The sequence below is a fragment of the Camelus bactrianus genome, chromosome X (genome assembly GCF_048773025.1).
Source record: "Camelus bactrianus isolate YW-2024 breed Bactrian camel chromosome X, ASM4877302v1, whole genome shotgun sequence".
Lineage (NCBI taxonomy): Eukaryota > Metazoa > Chordata > Mammalia > Artiodactyla > Camelidae > Camelus > Camelus bactrianus.
Window position 1 is genome coordinate 96,364,860 of NC_133575.1, and position 15,861 is coordinate 96,380,720.

Here is a 15,861-nt window from a genome sequence, read left to right on the forward strand (position 1 = left end):
GTTCTTTTTATCAGCTGAGGTGATTCTTAAGTGGACAGATAAGAAAGATGGGACAATGAGGAGCTGTGATAAGGAAAGTTATTTGGGCTAGTGATATTAAATAAAAAGAGGAAGAATCATAATTCCATCCCGTCTGTCTTGATATGTAGGGGGTCTAAGTTTCATTCTAGACGATACTGCAGAGAAGTATATCATTGCTATTCCCCCATCTCTCCCCACTTTGCTGCCATTCGGCCTTAGACCTAGCACCAGCCTTTATCATGCTCCCTGGAGTACTTCCCACCTGGCATGTCCCCCTCAGGTGATCTGATCTATCCAAACACATCCATCCCATGCTCCATGTCCTCCACACCCCTATTAAGTGTTTTAATGCGGAATTAATGTGTTGCTCTCCTAGGCAAATATCCTGCACTCAATGCTGAAGTTCACATCTGAAGAAAACCCTTATGGAGTGAATTTAATGGTGAAATGGCAGTCTGCTGAGGGAATTATTTTGGTAAGGTAGGTCTTGGGGCGGGGGTGCTCCTCAAAATACAACTTGTAGAAAGAACCAGCACTAGAATGACTGCATCTCAAGGTCAGGAGGGATCAGTTAGTAAATCCACATATAATACCTGAATCCCAGCTACCTTGACTCCTGTTTCTTTTGTGGCACCATTCCACCCTTGAGACCTTTATCAAGTCTGAGTGACTCACAAGGACAACTGGAAAATTTCCTCCTTTCAGAGTAACTTATTCCATGTTTGGGTCACTATTATAAGCAGCATTATTATTATTAGCAACAAAACAGTGCTGGGGGAGAGGGTACAGCTCAGTGGTAGCGCACATGCTTAGCAAACACGAGGTCCTGGGTTCAGTCCTCAGTACCTCCATTAAAAAAAAAAAGATTAAAAAAACCTAACTACCCCTCCCCACCAAAACAAATAAACAAAAAAAAGATGCCCATTTAAAAAAAAAAAAACCCCAAATCAGCACCTGATCATAACAGCAGGTGACATTTCACGTGCACACACTACAAACAGGGCACTGCCCTTTACAATGCACTGCGCACGCAGTACTGAGCACTCTCATGTGGGCATGATTACTAGAGCTCTAACTTCATCCACAAGGAAGCTGAAGCTCAGGGAAGTTAGCCGACTTACTCAAGGTCACACATGGGGCCTTTTCACTCAGTTGTTTGACTCCAGAACCTGGGAGCTTATCTCTCATGGTATTTGGCCTCTAAATTATTATCTGTTGGCTAGAATCTTATACATGCATGAAAATTAAAATAAATCCTGAAGAAAAAGTCATTTAATAATGTATTTGTAGCTTTAGAAAACTGGAATGATCTTAATACAGGTTCCTCTGTATTAACCATGGATGTGACCTGCACCAATTAGCCCAGGCGAGATGGAAGTGTTTTCCTTTGGTCTGACTTCTCCACCAAGAGCTTATGGCTTTAGGGTTGTCACAGAATAGGCAGGGAGGTTCTCGAGTTCCAGCTGCTGACATAATATCAGGTCTAAATCTTTTGAAAACATTTATAAGCAGATGCGTTAGACCAACCGTGCAAATAACAAGCTAAGCTCTCATTCTGGTTGCACCACAGGTTCCAGGTTCTCAGGTGCAGCTGCCGGACACCGAGAGACCAACACTACAGCTTAGGAGAGAGATACCCAGGAGCGGAAGCAGCACGGGGTCACTGAGCAATAAGGAGCAAATATTTTGCTGAATTTTAAGGCTTTAAATCTATTTTTATCAAGATGCCTCTGATTCTAGGACAAGGATAGGGGAGGAAAAGTCTCACAGGAAGTGCCTTGAAGCTGTGCTGGGAATTTGGCCCTGGGTGGGAGAAGGTTGATCTCACCCAGAAAGCTGACTTTGCTAAGTGGCTCTTTCAAATCTTTCCCACATACCTCAACGCCTAACCTGACTTCCTCATTTTCAGCAGAAGAGGTCTATTTCTCCAGAACACTGAGGCTATCAGAATGGAGTTCCATCAGCCGTCTAGCTTCTTCTATCCACAAACATCCTCATCCCTATACCTACACATTATTCTAGGGTGGTCTCTTCCATCTCCCCTCCCGTTCAAGGTCTATTCCAGTTTCCTCCAGATCTGGTTTCATCATTTATTCTCTGTCTCCTGTATCTTTCCATTTACCTATAATTGTTACTGTGTCTCTTACAGAAAAAGCCTGCCCTGGGTGCCTTGTCCTCTCACTACTTACCACTTTCACATCCAAGCCTCTCAGAAGAGTGATCTTCTCTAGTGGTATTTACTTTCCCGCCTCTCACTGGCTCATCCAATGACTGAAATCTGGCTTCTGCTTCTATCACCATTCAAACCACCAATGGCAGGGTCACCAATGAGCTCCTCATTGCCTAAACCAGTGGCTACAAATGTGACATTTGATCTTGTTTTCCACACCTTCTTGAAACAAACTATTCCCTCAGTTTCCTGGATACTAAGCTTTCCTTGTTCAGTTCCTCTTCTTGTGAAGGTTTGTTCTCTGCCTCTTTCATTAGATCCCCCTCCATTGCCTACCCCATAAATATTAGTACGCCCTATGATTTCTTTGCTCCTGCGTCGCTCCAGCACGTTTACCGTCACAATAATCTATCAAAAATGCATGCATCAGATGATTCTGTCACTTTCCTGCCTCAAATCCTTTGCCTAGAGAACAAAGCCCAAACTTCTTACTCCTGCCCTGTTCCTCCTATTACCCTCAAATATTTTTACTTTAATAATACTTAATGATTTATAGTTTCCTAAATATACCATTCATTTTACTCAGGCTGTAGTTTGCCTGCAGTTTTGGTGAGGGCTGGTCCTACTGTCAGCCCAAATGGTCAATTTCACCATAAGGGTTCCTGTACTAGAGGAATTTAGGGAAAGCCTTACCGCACCCCACTGGACAGAACCAAAAGAACATTCTCATACCTGTTTGTGCACTATACTCTCTCGCTCACAGATACCAGTGACATCAGCAAGATGTCACTGATTAGAGTTTTAGCATCTTTCCATTAATCCCAAATTTAGCCTTTCAGAATAGCATGTAGATACCTGGGGAAGCAGTAGAGCTTCAGAATGTACCTCAAATAGATCTGGGTAGGGACAAAAACAGATTGTTTTTGTCTAAACTTTATCATACCCAGCTTCTTAATTGCCAATAAAGTTTAAGGAACTCCTTTGTGAATAACCTAAAAACACTTTTGGAAGCAGTCAAGTTTTAAGGATCATTTCCCTCCTTGGGAACAGCTCAGGGGCTGTTTGTACTTGTGTGGATGTTGCCTAAGTCCTGCTGAGTTCTCAGGTCAGTATGCTTAAAGATGCACATGAAAAGAGAGATGTAATCTTTAGTGAGGTCCAAGAAAACCAAATTAAATCATTGATTAATTTCATCCTGTCCAGTCACTCCTTCACCCTCTGTATCTACTTAAAAAAAAATGTATTCAGCTTGTCACAAATTTTATTTTATATCCCCACCTAGTACCATTTCACATTCTGCTTAAGTACTTGGACATCTATTACATGACTCATTAGTTTGAGTTCTCTGTAGAATTAAAGAAAGTTGCAGTAAAAATAATAAATGGAACCTAAGTTTCAACTACATCATCCATGCATGTTTTAAAAGCATCTTTCAAAGTCAATTCAAACTCATATACAATGCCAGGGATTAGCACACCATCAACCTCTTTGCTAAACTTTTTTCCTTGCCCCATTACATTGAAGTATTGATGAGTAAAATGGCAAATGTTTCTCTTTATTGGGATTCAAATCAAAGTGCGTAAAACTGGATCAGATGAAGACTTCTTCCCAGGAGAAGAACCCAGGGGCTATCTTATACAAAACTCCATTCAGGAAAACTTCCATTTTTCCTTTAAACACATTTTTTAGCTACCAGTTGTAGTCAAGAGTCAATAAATTTAATAAAGTTAAGGTTTCCTGACTCCATCTCTTAAGAAAAAGTTGTGAAGTTCCTAATTGCAGAATCTTCCAAAGAGATGTGACAAGGTTTCCTGGAGATTTATCTGAGCAATTACATTTACAGATGATGCAAATGCTGTCATGTGCTCTATGGGTCCACTACTGGGTTAGAAAAATCAGAGAAATAGTTTTAATAGGAGAAGGAAACTAGACTAAAAGTTATTTATCTTCCAAATAAAAATATTTTGTTCTTATTGAATACATGTCACTAGACTGAAAAGTATTTTCCACTATTTCCTACCCTCCAGGAGAAGCCAACAGAGATCACAGATTTTAGCTGAAGGGGAGGCAGTGTGGTATAGTGGAGGCATCAGAGGCTTTTTTCCCTTTTTTTTGCCTCATGGATTTTGGAGTCAGGCAGACCTGGTTTGAGATCCAGTGTTATCTGTGAACTGTCTGACCCTAGGTAAATTTCCTAACCTAGCTGGGTCTCTGTCTCCTCATCGATGCAATGGGGATAACACTATTTACCTTGTGAATTGTGAAGATTAGCCATACTGTGTGTAAATATCTAACACGGTGTACAGCACACAACAGGCACTCAGTAAGTTATAGCTATGGCTTTTTAATACATCAGAGCTGGGAGGGAGATCATCCCAAGCCCTTCAATTTACAACTGAGAAATCTCAGTACCCAGTGTTTAAATGACCAGCCCTGCATAACAAAACTAGTCAATGGCATCATTAAGTCTATGTCAGTGTTCAGGGAGGTAGTCACTTACACAGGACAATTCAAAGAGTGAAGTGGGGGTATAGCTCAGTGGTAGAGAGTGTGTGCTTAGCATGCACAAGGTCCTCTGTTCAATCCCTAGTACCTCCATTTAAAAAAAAAGAAATACAACAAAAATATAATTTAAGAGGAAAAAAGCCCAAAGAAACAGTGGCATTACCTGGATTGAACATGAAAGCCTAGGCTCCATAACCCAGTATTCAGCAAAATTTGCTGCCATTTCTCAAAAAAAAAAAAAAAAAAAAAAACCCCCCAAAACCCCAAAACCCAAATCCCATGGCTTTTGACCTTTCACCTTTTGGTGACTGGTTTTAATCCCATTTGATAATTTATTCCAACGTTAGGACAAATGATCTCAAAAGCAAATTTTATTTCATCCTATTTTTAGAATAGATTCAGAAAATAAATTAGCTGTCTTGCAGATTAACATTTATTTGACTTACCTTGCATAATTAAGGACATGTTGGAGAGTCTGCCTGTAATTGCAATATGTTGCTTGTTAAAGTCTTAGAGCGAGCTCTCTTTCCTAACCTAGAAATGGTGCTCCCTAGATGTACATTTCCATTTTCTACTGATCTACAGCTTTTCTTTATTAGCTTCTAGGTGGAGAGAAAAATCAAACCTCTCCTTAAAGAAATCCATTAAACATTTGCTGTCTTCTAAGGGGGAAGGACGAAGGAGCTGACGTGCACGGTAGCTGTAAGGCAACAAACAAATTGGGCTTTCTTAAGAGATAAAGAACCTGCAGGAGAACCTCAAAGACATAATTAGCAATTAGCAATACTCTCCCCTCAATTTGCACACTGTGCTTTAATGACTTCTCACATGATTTTTCCACCTTCTATGGAAGTCTATGAAATTGCCCTGCAGCATTCCATATAATGAGAATCTCATTCCTGATTCACTGCCAAGGGTTAAGTGATGTCTGTATTCAGCGTGGAGATAGATGCCCTAGCTAGGCAGGTCTGACCAGCATTTTCAGAGCAACTGATGTCTGGACATAGGTTCAGCTATCTGAGTGATTTTGAAGATCACTAACAGGATCCTCAAGCACTCTTAACATGGTTGAAGGAGATGTGATGGACACTTAAGTGTGAGCCACACATTACCTTCCTTTCAACATCCTCATTCACTCACTGGATCACAGCAGATGTTACCAACAGCAGCCTTTAGTACGTTATGTGAAAGCTGTCTTGGATGGATTAGATGTTCAGCTGTCTGAAGCCTGGGCCAGCTGTTCTTAGGGTCCCTTACCGCCTCGGGATGAATAAAGTGTACCAGATTATTGTAAAGGCCACTCTTAGATAGAAAGTTGGGTAAATCAAGCCAAAGGAAAATGCACTACTAGCTGTGACAAGAAGAAAAACTTAGTTTAATACTAACTTTAATAGATACATAAATTTTTGGCACTCTCATTACTGATGTATCAAGAATTCATGTAAATCCTGCTCATCAGGACTATTACTGCTGCTTTCCAAGCCAAACAAAAACAAAAACAAAAACAAAAACAAAAACAAAAACAAAAACAAAAAATTGCAGTGAACCAATTATTTCCTTTATTTGGAAAAGCTGAGATATTTGTCCTCTGTGTGGCAGGTTGAATGTGGTAGGTGAGATGAGTGGTTTTCATATTAGCAGCAACTCAGGAGGATGTCAATTTCAGGCACAATACAAGCTTGATTCCTCCCTATTTCTCATGTAGAAATCTTTATAATATCTGCAAGAGTTTTAAACCTGTGTAAAAGGTGGGACCCAGCCTGATGCAGTTCCTTGAAAGATGAGCTGATTATATATAGCACCTGAGTTACGCATTCACTCATTAAATATTTATTCTGGACCTACTATGTGTACCAAAAGAGTTCTGGCACAAGAGAAAAAAAGTAATGTTCCCAAACACTTTACCATGATACTTGTGGGTGGGGGTACTTACGTTCCCTTAGGGAAACAAGGTCATCCCCTTTAAGTGCCACTGAAGTTCCTTTTAGGAACACTTGAGTATGGATAAGAGTTACCTAACTGATCAATTACACAAGAAGCATGTGTAGTGGATCTCACACTGTGCAAGATATTGCTATGGAGGTGGGGAAGAGTCAAAAGAAATATTAGATGTAGTTTCTCATCTCAAGCAGCTCACTTTGGTAATAAAAAAAACACCCCTCACATTCATGAAAGAACTGGAAAGTAAAAGAAGGCAAGATGTAATCAGGTGCTAATTGGGTAGTGTAGACACAGTTACAGAAATTCAGATTTAATGGGCTGGGGTTAGCCAGAGGGCTTTATGAAAGGACATAGGCCTTGAGTATGGCCTTGAAGAAAGGGAAAGCTTTAAATTCTGATTGTAGTTGAAATTTAATCCCCATATGGCAAATGTCAAATAGCTAAAGCGTAACCTCTTAATATTTGAAATAATAAGTGACCGCCTAACAAATTAAACATATTGACCTCACTATATTTTTTGGCATGGAAAGGTGTTCATAATACATTAAGTATGAAAAGCAGGTTACAGAACAGCATTCTATAGTATGATTTCATCATTAGATAATAAAATATATGATATGCGGAGAAAAAAGTCTAGGAGGATATATATTCAAATGTTAACAGTGGTTTTCTAGATATGGTAGGATTATGGGTGACCTTAATTAAAAATGTATTTGTTCTGTGTTTTCTCTTTTTTAATTTTTCTTCAACAGTTGTGATTATGTATGTAATAGTAAAAAAAAAAATTAGGTTCTTAAAACCCACTAAAATGAATACTTCACAAAACTTACTGAAATAAAAACACACAACATCTTGGAGAAGGAACAGAGAAGAATGATTAAATAATTAAGGAGAAAAGGTGGATAATATACAATGACAGACTTAAAAGTTAACTGTCCTTCAGGTTAGTGGCCTAAGATGGAGATATGATCCAAGTCTATAAAATCATGAGGCTGACTTGGGGAACACAGATTTATTTACAAATCCCAGGCAACAGAATAGAGGGTTGGCCCTTGAAGATTGAGAAGTTAAATTTAGTATGAATAACAGTAAGGCCAGTCTCTCACAGAAGGCAAAAAAAAAAAAAAAAAGAATTTGTTATAGTAGGGGTGATATAAATTGAAAATATAAACAGCTTTAAGAATGATTTAGATAAATGATAAATTAATGGAAGGAAGGTTCATTAAAGGTTGGTTGCTACACAAAAGCCAGAAATGTCTAAAGTCTGTGAGATAGTCAATATATTTGAAAGTAGTAGAAGGTGGCACAGACCTGACCCCAACCAGTGCGGGCCACAGTGCTAAAGCCCTCCTCCTTGAGGCTCTGCTGGGCCGGGAGGTAACCCTTTAGTTGTTGGGCTGTAGGGAGTCTCCAGGAAGATCCTGGGGATGGGTGGGGGTCAGGGACCAGGGAGACAGTGGGTTCTGGTCAACAATTATTTACCAACCAGAAAAGAAGTATTTTAATATTTTTGTAACAGTTATGACTATTCTAATGCATGTTGGCCACAAATTAGTCCTGGGTGTGCCTATCTTCCAGAATAGACTTCAGAGAGGGGTGGACAACAGTGCAGCAACATTCTTGGGATTCTGTGAAGTCAAATGAAATCTTTAGATGACAAAAGGATTTTTTTTTTACCTCGAGGGCTGTTCAGTGAAGCTTCCGACGCTCTCCCTCCATCTCCACAGTGACTCTGGTCAAAGGGAAGGCACTGATCACCTGTTCCGGCCACCACTTCAAAATTCTTGGACAGATCTTTTGTCTCCACAAGAGATTTCAACTTGTACACTTTTCGAGTATTGGTGTCTGATAGGTAAAGTGATTCAGACACAGGGTCCATAGCCAGATAGTATTTGTGAGCAGGACTTGTGCTAAGGAAGAGAAAAATAAAGTTATTCAAAGCAATTTGTTCAGTATACCCCCCAGGGCCCGCCTTTTGTCACAAATAGAAAATTCTCTTAAGAGATGAAAGAATGTATTTTCCTTCTTATGTACTGAGAAGATGGATACCTCTTTGTTTTTCCAGTAATGGGTCTGAGTATAAAAAATTCAACGTGTACTGTTAAATTGTAATGATCCTAATATGCCAACACCATCCATTTGGAGGTAGAGGAAGAAGCAGAAGAGAGAAAATCCCAGGAGATCCTTTTTCTCATACATACCTGTCATACCCAGTTCTCCAATGACCTACTAGATGACTGCCTGGATGTCTCACAGTCACCTCAAACTCAACAAATCCAAACAGAAGTCATTCTCTTCCTGCCTTCCCCATCCTTCAAAAACCTACTTCTTGTCTTCTGAGCTTTCTGCCTCACGTGGGGTCACTACCATCCTCTCAGGCTCCTGTTGGAAATTGAAAGGCATGCACAAAACTTGAGGAGGGTGGCTTATGGAGGTCTGTGCTGGAGATACATTGTGCCAAACCTCTCCTCGCCAAACTTCCTTTTTTTAGCTGACCACTACACTTCTCTAATCCATTTTTCCTTCTTTCAGTGCATAATAGAAGTGATTATGTTTGATCTTTTTTCGGTATAATCACAATCACCTATACGGCCTAAAGGTGACACTCAAGTTAACCTTGATTGTATTTTGGTTATTTCCGAAACTCTTCAATTACATATTCACATAGGGTCCTGTGTTATTTTTATCTGCATACGTGGCTGAGGTTGTTCATTAGTTTTGATTCTTCCTAATTTCATTTTTCTGATGGCTGCAGGAACTTTGGTTTTGGGAACATTTTGCTTGAACTGAAGTTTCATGTACTGCTGACATCATCCAAGCTCCAAACCTGGAAGGTCTAACCCTTACTTCCTCCTTTTCTCTCCACATGCAACTGTGCCTGAAAACTAGCTTTCAGAATCTTTCTCTTCTTGTACCCTTCCTGCCATCACATTAGTTCTAACTCTTGTCATCTCTGCCCTAGAATATTGTCCATAGTCCTGCCCATAGGAGGTGTTAAAATCTTAAATCCAACCCCTCTGCCCCCTATACTGCCTCCAGGGTTATTCTGATACTTTGGCTCCCATCTTTAAAAGCTCTACAAACTTTTAAATGTTCCTTGGTGTGGAACACATTCCTTTCTTCACTTAATAATTAACTCTTATATGTCTTTTAAGGCTTTACTCAGGCATCATCTTCTGAAGGAAGCTGTCATTAAATCTCTAGGCACTGTTATTTGCACTACACTTACCTCTATTCTGGGGATTAAATATCATTAATTTTTTAAAATGTACTTGTATCCCCCAATAAACCATGAGACCTTGGAGGAGAGCAACCTTGTCTTCTCTCTCATGTGCTCACTGCCCAGCACTCTGCCTCACACCCAGTTGTCTAAGCCAGAAACAAGAAGCCATTCTTTCCTGCTCCTTCTTTCCACCATTCCTCATATCCAGTAAAACATCACTTAAAAAAAGTTCTACCTCCTAAACTCTTTTCCAATCTGCTGCCTTCTCTTTATCTCCACAGTCATTAGTCAGTCTAAGGCCCCACCATCTCTCACCTGCACTTCTTCCTTGGTAGCATTTCTGTACTGTGTATTTGCTCATCAGTTCATTAAAAAGTATTTACTAAGTGCAAACAATGTGCCTGGGAACTGTGCTATGGTCTGGAGATCACCTTGTGTGCACAGCACAGCCTCTTTCTTCATGAAAGTCACAGTCTAGTGAGGGAGTCAGATCAGTAAACAGGCTATGAGTGTCACAAATCCGAGTGTTACAACAGAGGTAGAAAGGGAGAGAAATGAGCGGAGAGGAGGGACACGTGACTTAGAAGCACCTATCACTTTGTACTAGTATTATTTTTTAAAATTATTAGCTGAAGTCCATACTTTATTCAGATTTTCTTAGTTTTTACTTCATGTCCTTTTTCTGTTTCAAGATTTCAATTAGGACACCAAATTATATTTAGTCTTCATGTCTCCTTAGGCTCCTCTGGGGCGTGAGTTTCACAGACTTCCCTTGTGTTTGATGACCTTAACAGGAGTATTGGTCAGGGATTCTGTAGGATGTTCTCCACCAGAAAGAGTCTGATTCTTTTCCTCATCGTTGGACAGGAGTTACAGGTTTTGGGGAGGAAGACCACAAGGGTAAAGTGCCCTTCTCATCAAATCAAATCAAGGGTACATAGTATCAACATGACTTATCACTGCTGATGTTGACCTCGATCGCTTGGCTAAGGTAGTGTTTGTCAGGTGTCTCCACTGTAAAGTAACTCTTTCTCTCCCACTTTCCACATTGTACTTTTGGGAAGGAAGTCACTCTGCGAAGGCAACACTTAGGGGAATTATACTCCACCTCCTTGAGGGTCGAGTACTTACATACATTGTTTGGAATTCTTCATGAGTGCTTTGTCTTTTCTCCTCTATTTATTTATGAATTCAACCATTTATTTATATCAGTATGGATTTGTGAATATTTGCTTTATACTTTGCATTAAAATTCAATGCTACTTTATTTTGCTGGTCAAATTGTTCGAGCTTTGGCCACTAGGAGCTCTTTCTGTTGGCTTGGGGGCCCCTTAAATACCCGCATGTCAATGTGGGCATTTTGTTTTGTTTTGAGCACTTCCTTGTTTTCTGGAACTACAAATGCTCCAGGCTTATTTTGTATAATCCCTTCCCCAGGACTAGAATGAATCATTTCTCCAAAGACCCCTGGTTCCTTTTACTGGAGAATGGTATTAGAAACTGAGATCTGAGCACTGGGTGTAAGTACTGTTTTTTCACATATATCTCTCTCCAACTACACTGTGAGCTCTTTACAGATAGGAACCTTATTCCTCTCTGTACCTCAGTGCCAACAGAGTGTCTGACAAGGTCGACGTTCAGTAAGTGCTGAACTAAAATAAACTGCTAGACATGAAACTAAGATATGGAAGAGTTCAGGCCTTGGGTACTTAGTCAAGCAAAATGGAGGAGAGAGGATCATCAGAATAATTAAAATACTCTTAAGGACTGGCATGTTCCTGATTGTATTTGTAATTGCATCTGCCCTCTAAGCATATTTATGTGTGTTAATGATAGTAAGGCTGGCAAATACTGATTTGAGACCCAGTTTATGGTTTTAATTGGAAAAAAAAATCAAATCCAATTGGAATACTTGATTTTTCCTACTTACCTTCATCAAATAAGAGAATCCGGTAGATTCCAGGGACATCTTCAACCCTGGACCCACCATGACAGCTGCTGTAAATAAACTGTAAAGGGCCCCAACAGACTCCAGAATTGATTTGGCAGTCATATCAGACAAAGCACCTCTGAAGCAAAGACTGCTTAAATAGGGGTTTGAGTAAAAGTTTTGACATACTTAGTTGCACTTCTGCTTTCAGAATTAATTTTTCCCAGTGCCCTTAGATCTTTCTAGAAGAAAGAAAGGGTCACAACCCTTCCCTGAAATAACCTTCAACACTTTGGTAGCCAGTTTGTGGACATTTCAACTGAGCCAGATTAATCATGTTTTGTTTAGGAGAAGTCCACAGGCTGTTTTTCCAACAGAAATGTTATTTGCACAAAAGCACTTTGGAATGCATTACATTCATTTATTATTGAATAACCCCAATGTGCCTGTGAGGAAAGTTGGAATTATCATTCTCCTCAAATCTCAGCTGGGGAAACTCAGACACATAGAAGGCTCACCCAGGGTCACTAAAAAGTCCGGGCCTGGACTAAGATTAGATTAGATCATATATGACTGTGTGTGCAAAATAAATCCCTTCACAATACTCTTGTTCTCAAGGTGGCAAAAAAAAAAAAAAAAAAAAAAAATCAGTGCTCCTGTCTTCGTTTAACTGACCAACACATCCTATGTCGCTCAGCGAGGCTGTCCTCAAGCTTTGCACACTGGCCTTTAGAAAATGGAATAGACCAATGCCCCAAATTCAAATCTGATTGTTATTTTCTTGACAGCCAACAGTCAGGAAGGTCTCCTATACTGAGATGCAATTTCTTGCCATTTCATGCCATTTCCCAAGTGCACGTCAGCTCTTTTGAGATTGGTTTCTTTCTACTTTGTGAAAACATGCCAAACCTGAGAAAGAAAAACCACTGGACTACATTTCAATTTGTTCTAGTCCCTCATGTCTAAATGCATATTGTGATTTGAGATACATGAAGATTTCTCTTATAACTTCAGCGTTAGACCTATTGTCACCTTCTGGCTAGTTTTACATTCGAGCAACGCCCTTCAACTTAGCAAAGATCACTCCATTCATGCTACTTAAAATCATACAGATTGTTAAATGGGCAATTAATGCTTATAATTAATACTGTGCAACACTTCCCCAGTAAGCAATTTGACAACCAACTTAATTTGCTTAAGGAATCAGTTATGCCAAAGTAGCAAGGCTGATCTTGTGCACTGGCATTTAGGAAGTGGCATCTCCCAAACGAAATGCAAGTTACAAACCCTATCAGTGCCATTTTGATGACAATTGTCATTCGAAAGTGAACAAATTCAATTTTGTCCTTTGCAATTTCAGGTAATTTAGAACAGTTCTGACAAGTGTAATGCATAAACAAATTGAACAGAAATACTCATTATGACTAATTTCAGAGCTATGTGCCCTCATTGGTAAATGGTCAGTTTAGAATTTTTCTATTATTTCTTTTTGGTGGGGTAAAATAGAAACCCTGAGGTTGCATAAAAGGAGAAAGGAAAATCTTATTCAAGAAGATCCTCATGGTCACTGTCTCTTACTACACTCGTCAGCCACATGTCTGGAAGCAGGAAGATGGCTGTGCTACCTCTCTCTCTACCTGCACCTTGCAAACGTCGAATCTATTTGAACTTACAGACTCATTTGTGATCTCACCTAAGGAAAACAATGAGACTTAAGGCCTTGCTTTCCCGTGAAGTATTGAACTGCCAGCTTCCACTTATCTTGTTTTCTTTTTGGTGAATTCTGATTCTCCAGCAAATTCCCACTTAGTGGCACACTCTCCTTTTGGAAGACACTTACCTGAGTTACAACCTCCAAGTTCACCTTCACCTTATTCCTGTAAACTTACTTAAGAGGTAACGTTTCCCTGTTAGCACATTATTAGGAGGTGGCCTCTCAGGCAAAAGGGGCATTAGGCAGCCACCCACGTGATTTGCTTACCTATGTCTGGTGTCTCTGTTTCTAGGGTGCACAAGGTATCCACGAGTGGCAAGTAAAAGCAAACAGAGAGTCATCAGTATCATTCAACAAGCCAAGTCTAACCAGACCCACGCGCTCCTAACTCAGCTTGTGGCTGTTAGAGGGACTCCACAGGGATCGCTTAGTCAGATGTACAAAGCAGAGCGGATCCAATCCCTTCCGGGTGCTCCTCCTGAGATGGAGTCAAGGTGACTGAATATCCTGCCTGGTGGGTGGGCAAATCTCTAAGGCAGTTTTTCAAAAAGTTTTCTCTGGACAGTCTTCATCAGAATCAGTTGGGTTCCTGCTGCATATGCAACTTCCTGGGGCTGCCCCCAGTCACACTGAATCCGAATCCCAAAAGGGTGGGAGTGGGGCCCAGGAATTCCATCTTTAACCACCTCAGCGGGTGATTCTGATGCAGAGGCAGGTTTAAGAACCACTGGGCTAGGTTTTGAAGAAGCAGCCATGGCACAGGGTCTGACCATTCTAGACTCTGTTTTGAAAGCCATGTATCAGAATGCAAATTCACTCTTCTATTATCATCTTGTGTGCCAAAGACATCCTAAAACCCAACCTTAAGCCACGTATATAATCGCAGACATAAGATAGGGACATCTCTTGTACACATTAGCATATTACTTAGCAATGTTAAAAAAAAACAAATTGAAAGTATGAAAGTTTTTTCTTTGACCATGACAAAATGTCCCTGGCATCAAAACTGCTGCATCAAAATAGCTTCAATAAAATATCGCGTACATCAAACTTCTAGGGCCTTGTGTTGTCCAGCTACCCATGCTCCAAGACGGCAACTGGGGTGTGCAAAACAAAACTGTCAGGTCAGAAGCAGAAAATACTCGGGGGACCCCTGATCTGCAAGCCTCTTGGCACAGGGCACTGCTTGCGGTATTTCACTCTGGGACCTGGTGTGGGGCTTCTCACACAGAGAGCAAAGTCGGTGTATAGGCCTGACTTTGGGTCAAATCTGCCCAGAATTAAAAGGCTATAATCATCTGTGAAATATAGTCATTTAAAATTTGAAATCCTTTTAAACCTGGCCCTTATGTCATTTTGAAAAACATGAAGATAACAAATCTTTTTATCTAAATGAGAAAAATGTTCTTATTCTTTGGAACATCAGGAAAGAAGAAAAGAAACAAAATGATTTCATTTGAAGTTATCTGCAACAACTGAGTCGATTCTTTTTGAAGAGAATCTTGCTGGGATTTTACTAGTTGGGCTACAGGTAAGAATCCACTGAATTTTCTGTTTCAGGGGGCCCGCCTCAAAAGGGTGGGTATCCTATGGGTTGACACAAAAGATCAAAAGGTAAGGGTGGGGAGATGTGATTAGAAACCTGGCCTTGGGCATTTGAACCTCTGAGTTTCTTTGTCTCTAGACACTTGCTTGTTTTCATAGCTTCTAAATTACTGGGTGAGTGTGCTTGAGGCTGGTTCTAATCACTGTTACCTGATCCTCTTGAAGGAAGATGAGCTGTGAAAGTACTAGAAGGACCTCATTAAAGCAGGGTTTTATCTACAACAGATTCTTATGGTACAGAACCATTTGTTTGACTACAAAGGGTTTTGAAATTCTTAGGTGATGGCAAGGGGTGGGGAGGGGGATGGTTTGACTTTCTTGCAGCTGCTTCTGATCCTGCCAATAATGTCACTGTGAATTTGGAAAGATGTCCCATATTATGCAGAGCAGCTTCTCTCATTAACATCTCAGGGGGAGGAAGTGAAAATGACGGAATTTATTTCCAGTGTGTGACCTTGTTCTGTCTCAGAATTACTTTTAGTTAAAGATTTAGGACCGAGCCAGCACCACAGTCAGTCTGCTGTCTAGCTCAAGACCAACTGCATGCTGAGGTGTCGGTGTGTGAGCGCTTCACAAGTGCCTGGGCCCATCAGTGGGCATGACCACCTGGCAACTAACTGACTTGAAGCTTGCCATGCGTTGGGAGGAAAAAGGAGTGGAAATGCAAACCTTTGTAGAGCAAGAAATGATCTTGATGGTAGGATCTTCAAGCAGATTTTTGATTTTGTTTAGGACCTACATGATTAAAAGGG

The 15,861-nt window shown here is 40.3% G+C and overlaps 1 protein-coding gene across 1 annotated transcript in view; it reads right to left on the reverse strand.

The window, feature by feature from the left end:
* TENM1 (teneurin transmembrane protein 1) overlaps nt 1-15,861 on the reverse strand; it is a 700,775-nt gene that overhangs the window by 85,624 nt on the left and 599,290 nt on the right. The window contains exon 24 of the mRNA XM_074360055.1: nt 8,315-8,547. Within this exon, the coding sequence (XP_074216156.1) occupies nt 8,315-8,547 (233 nt within the window). The remainder of the gene's footprint in view (nt 1-8,314; nt 8,548-15,861) is intronic.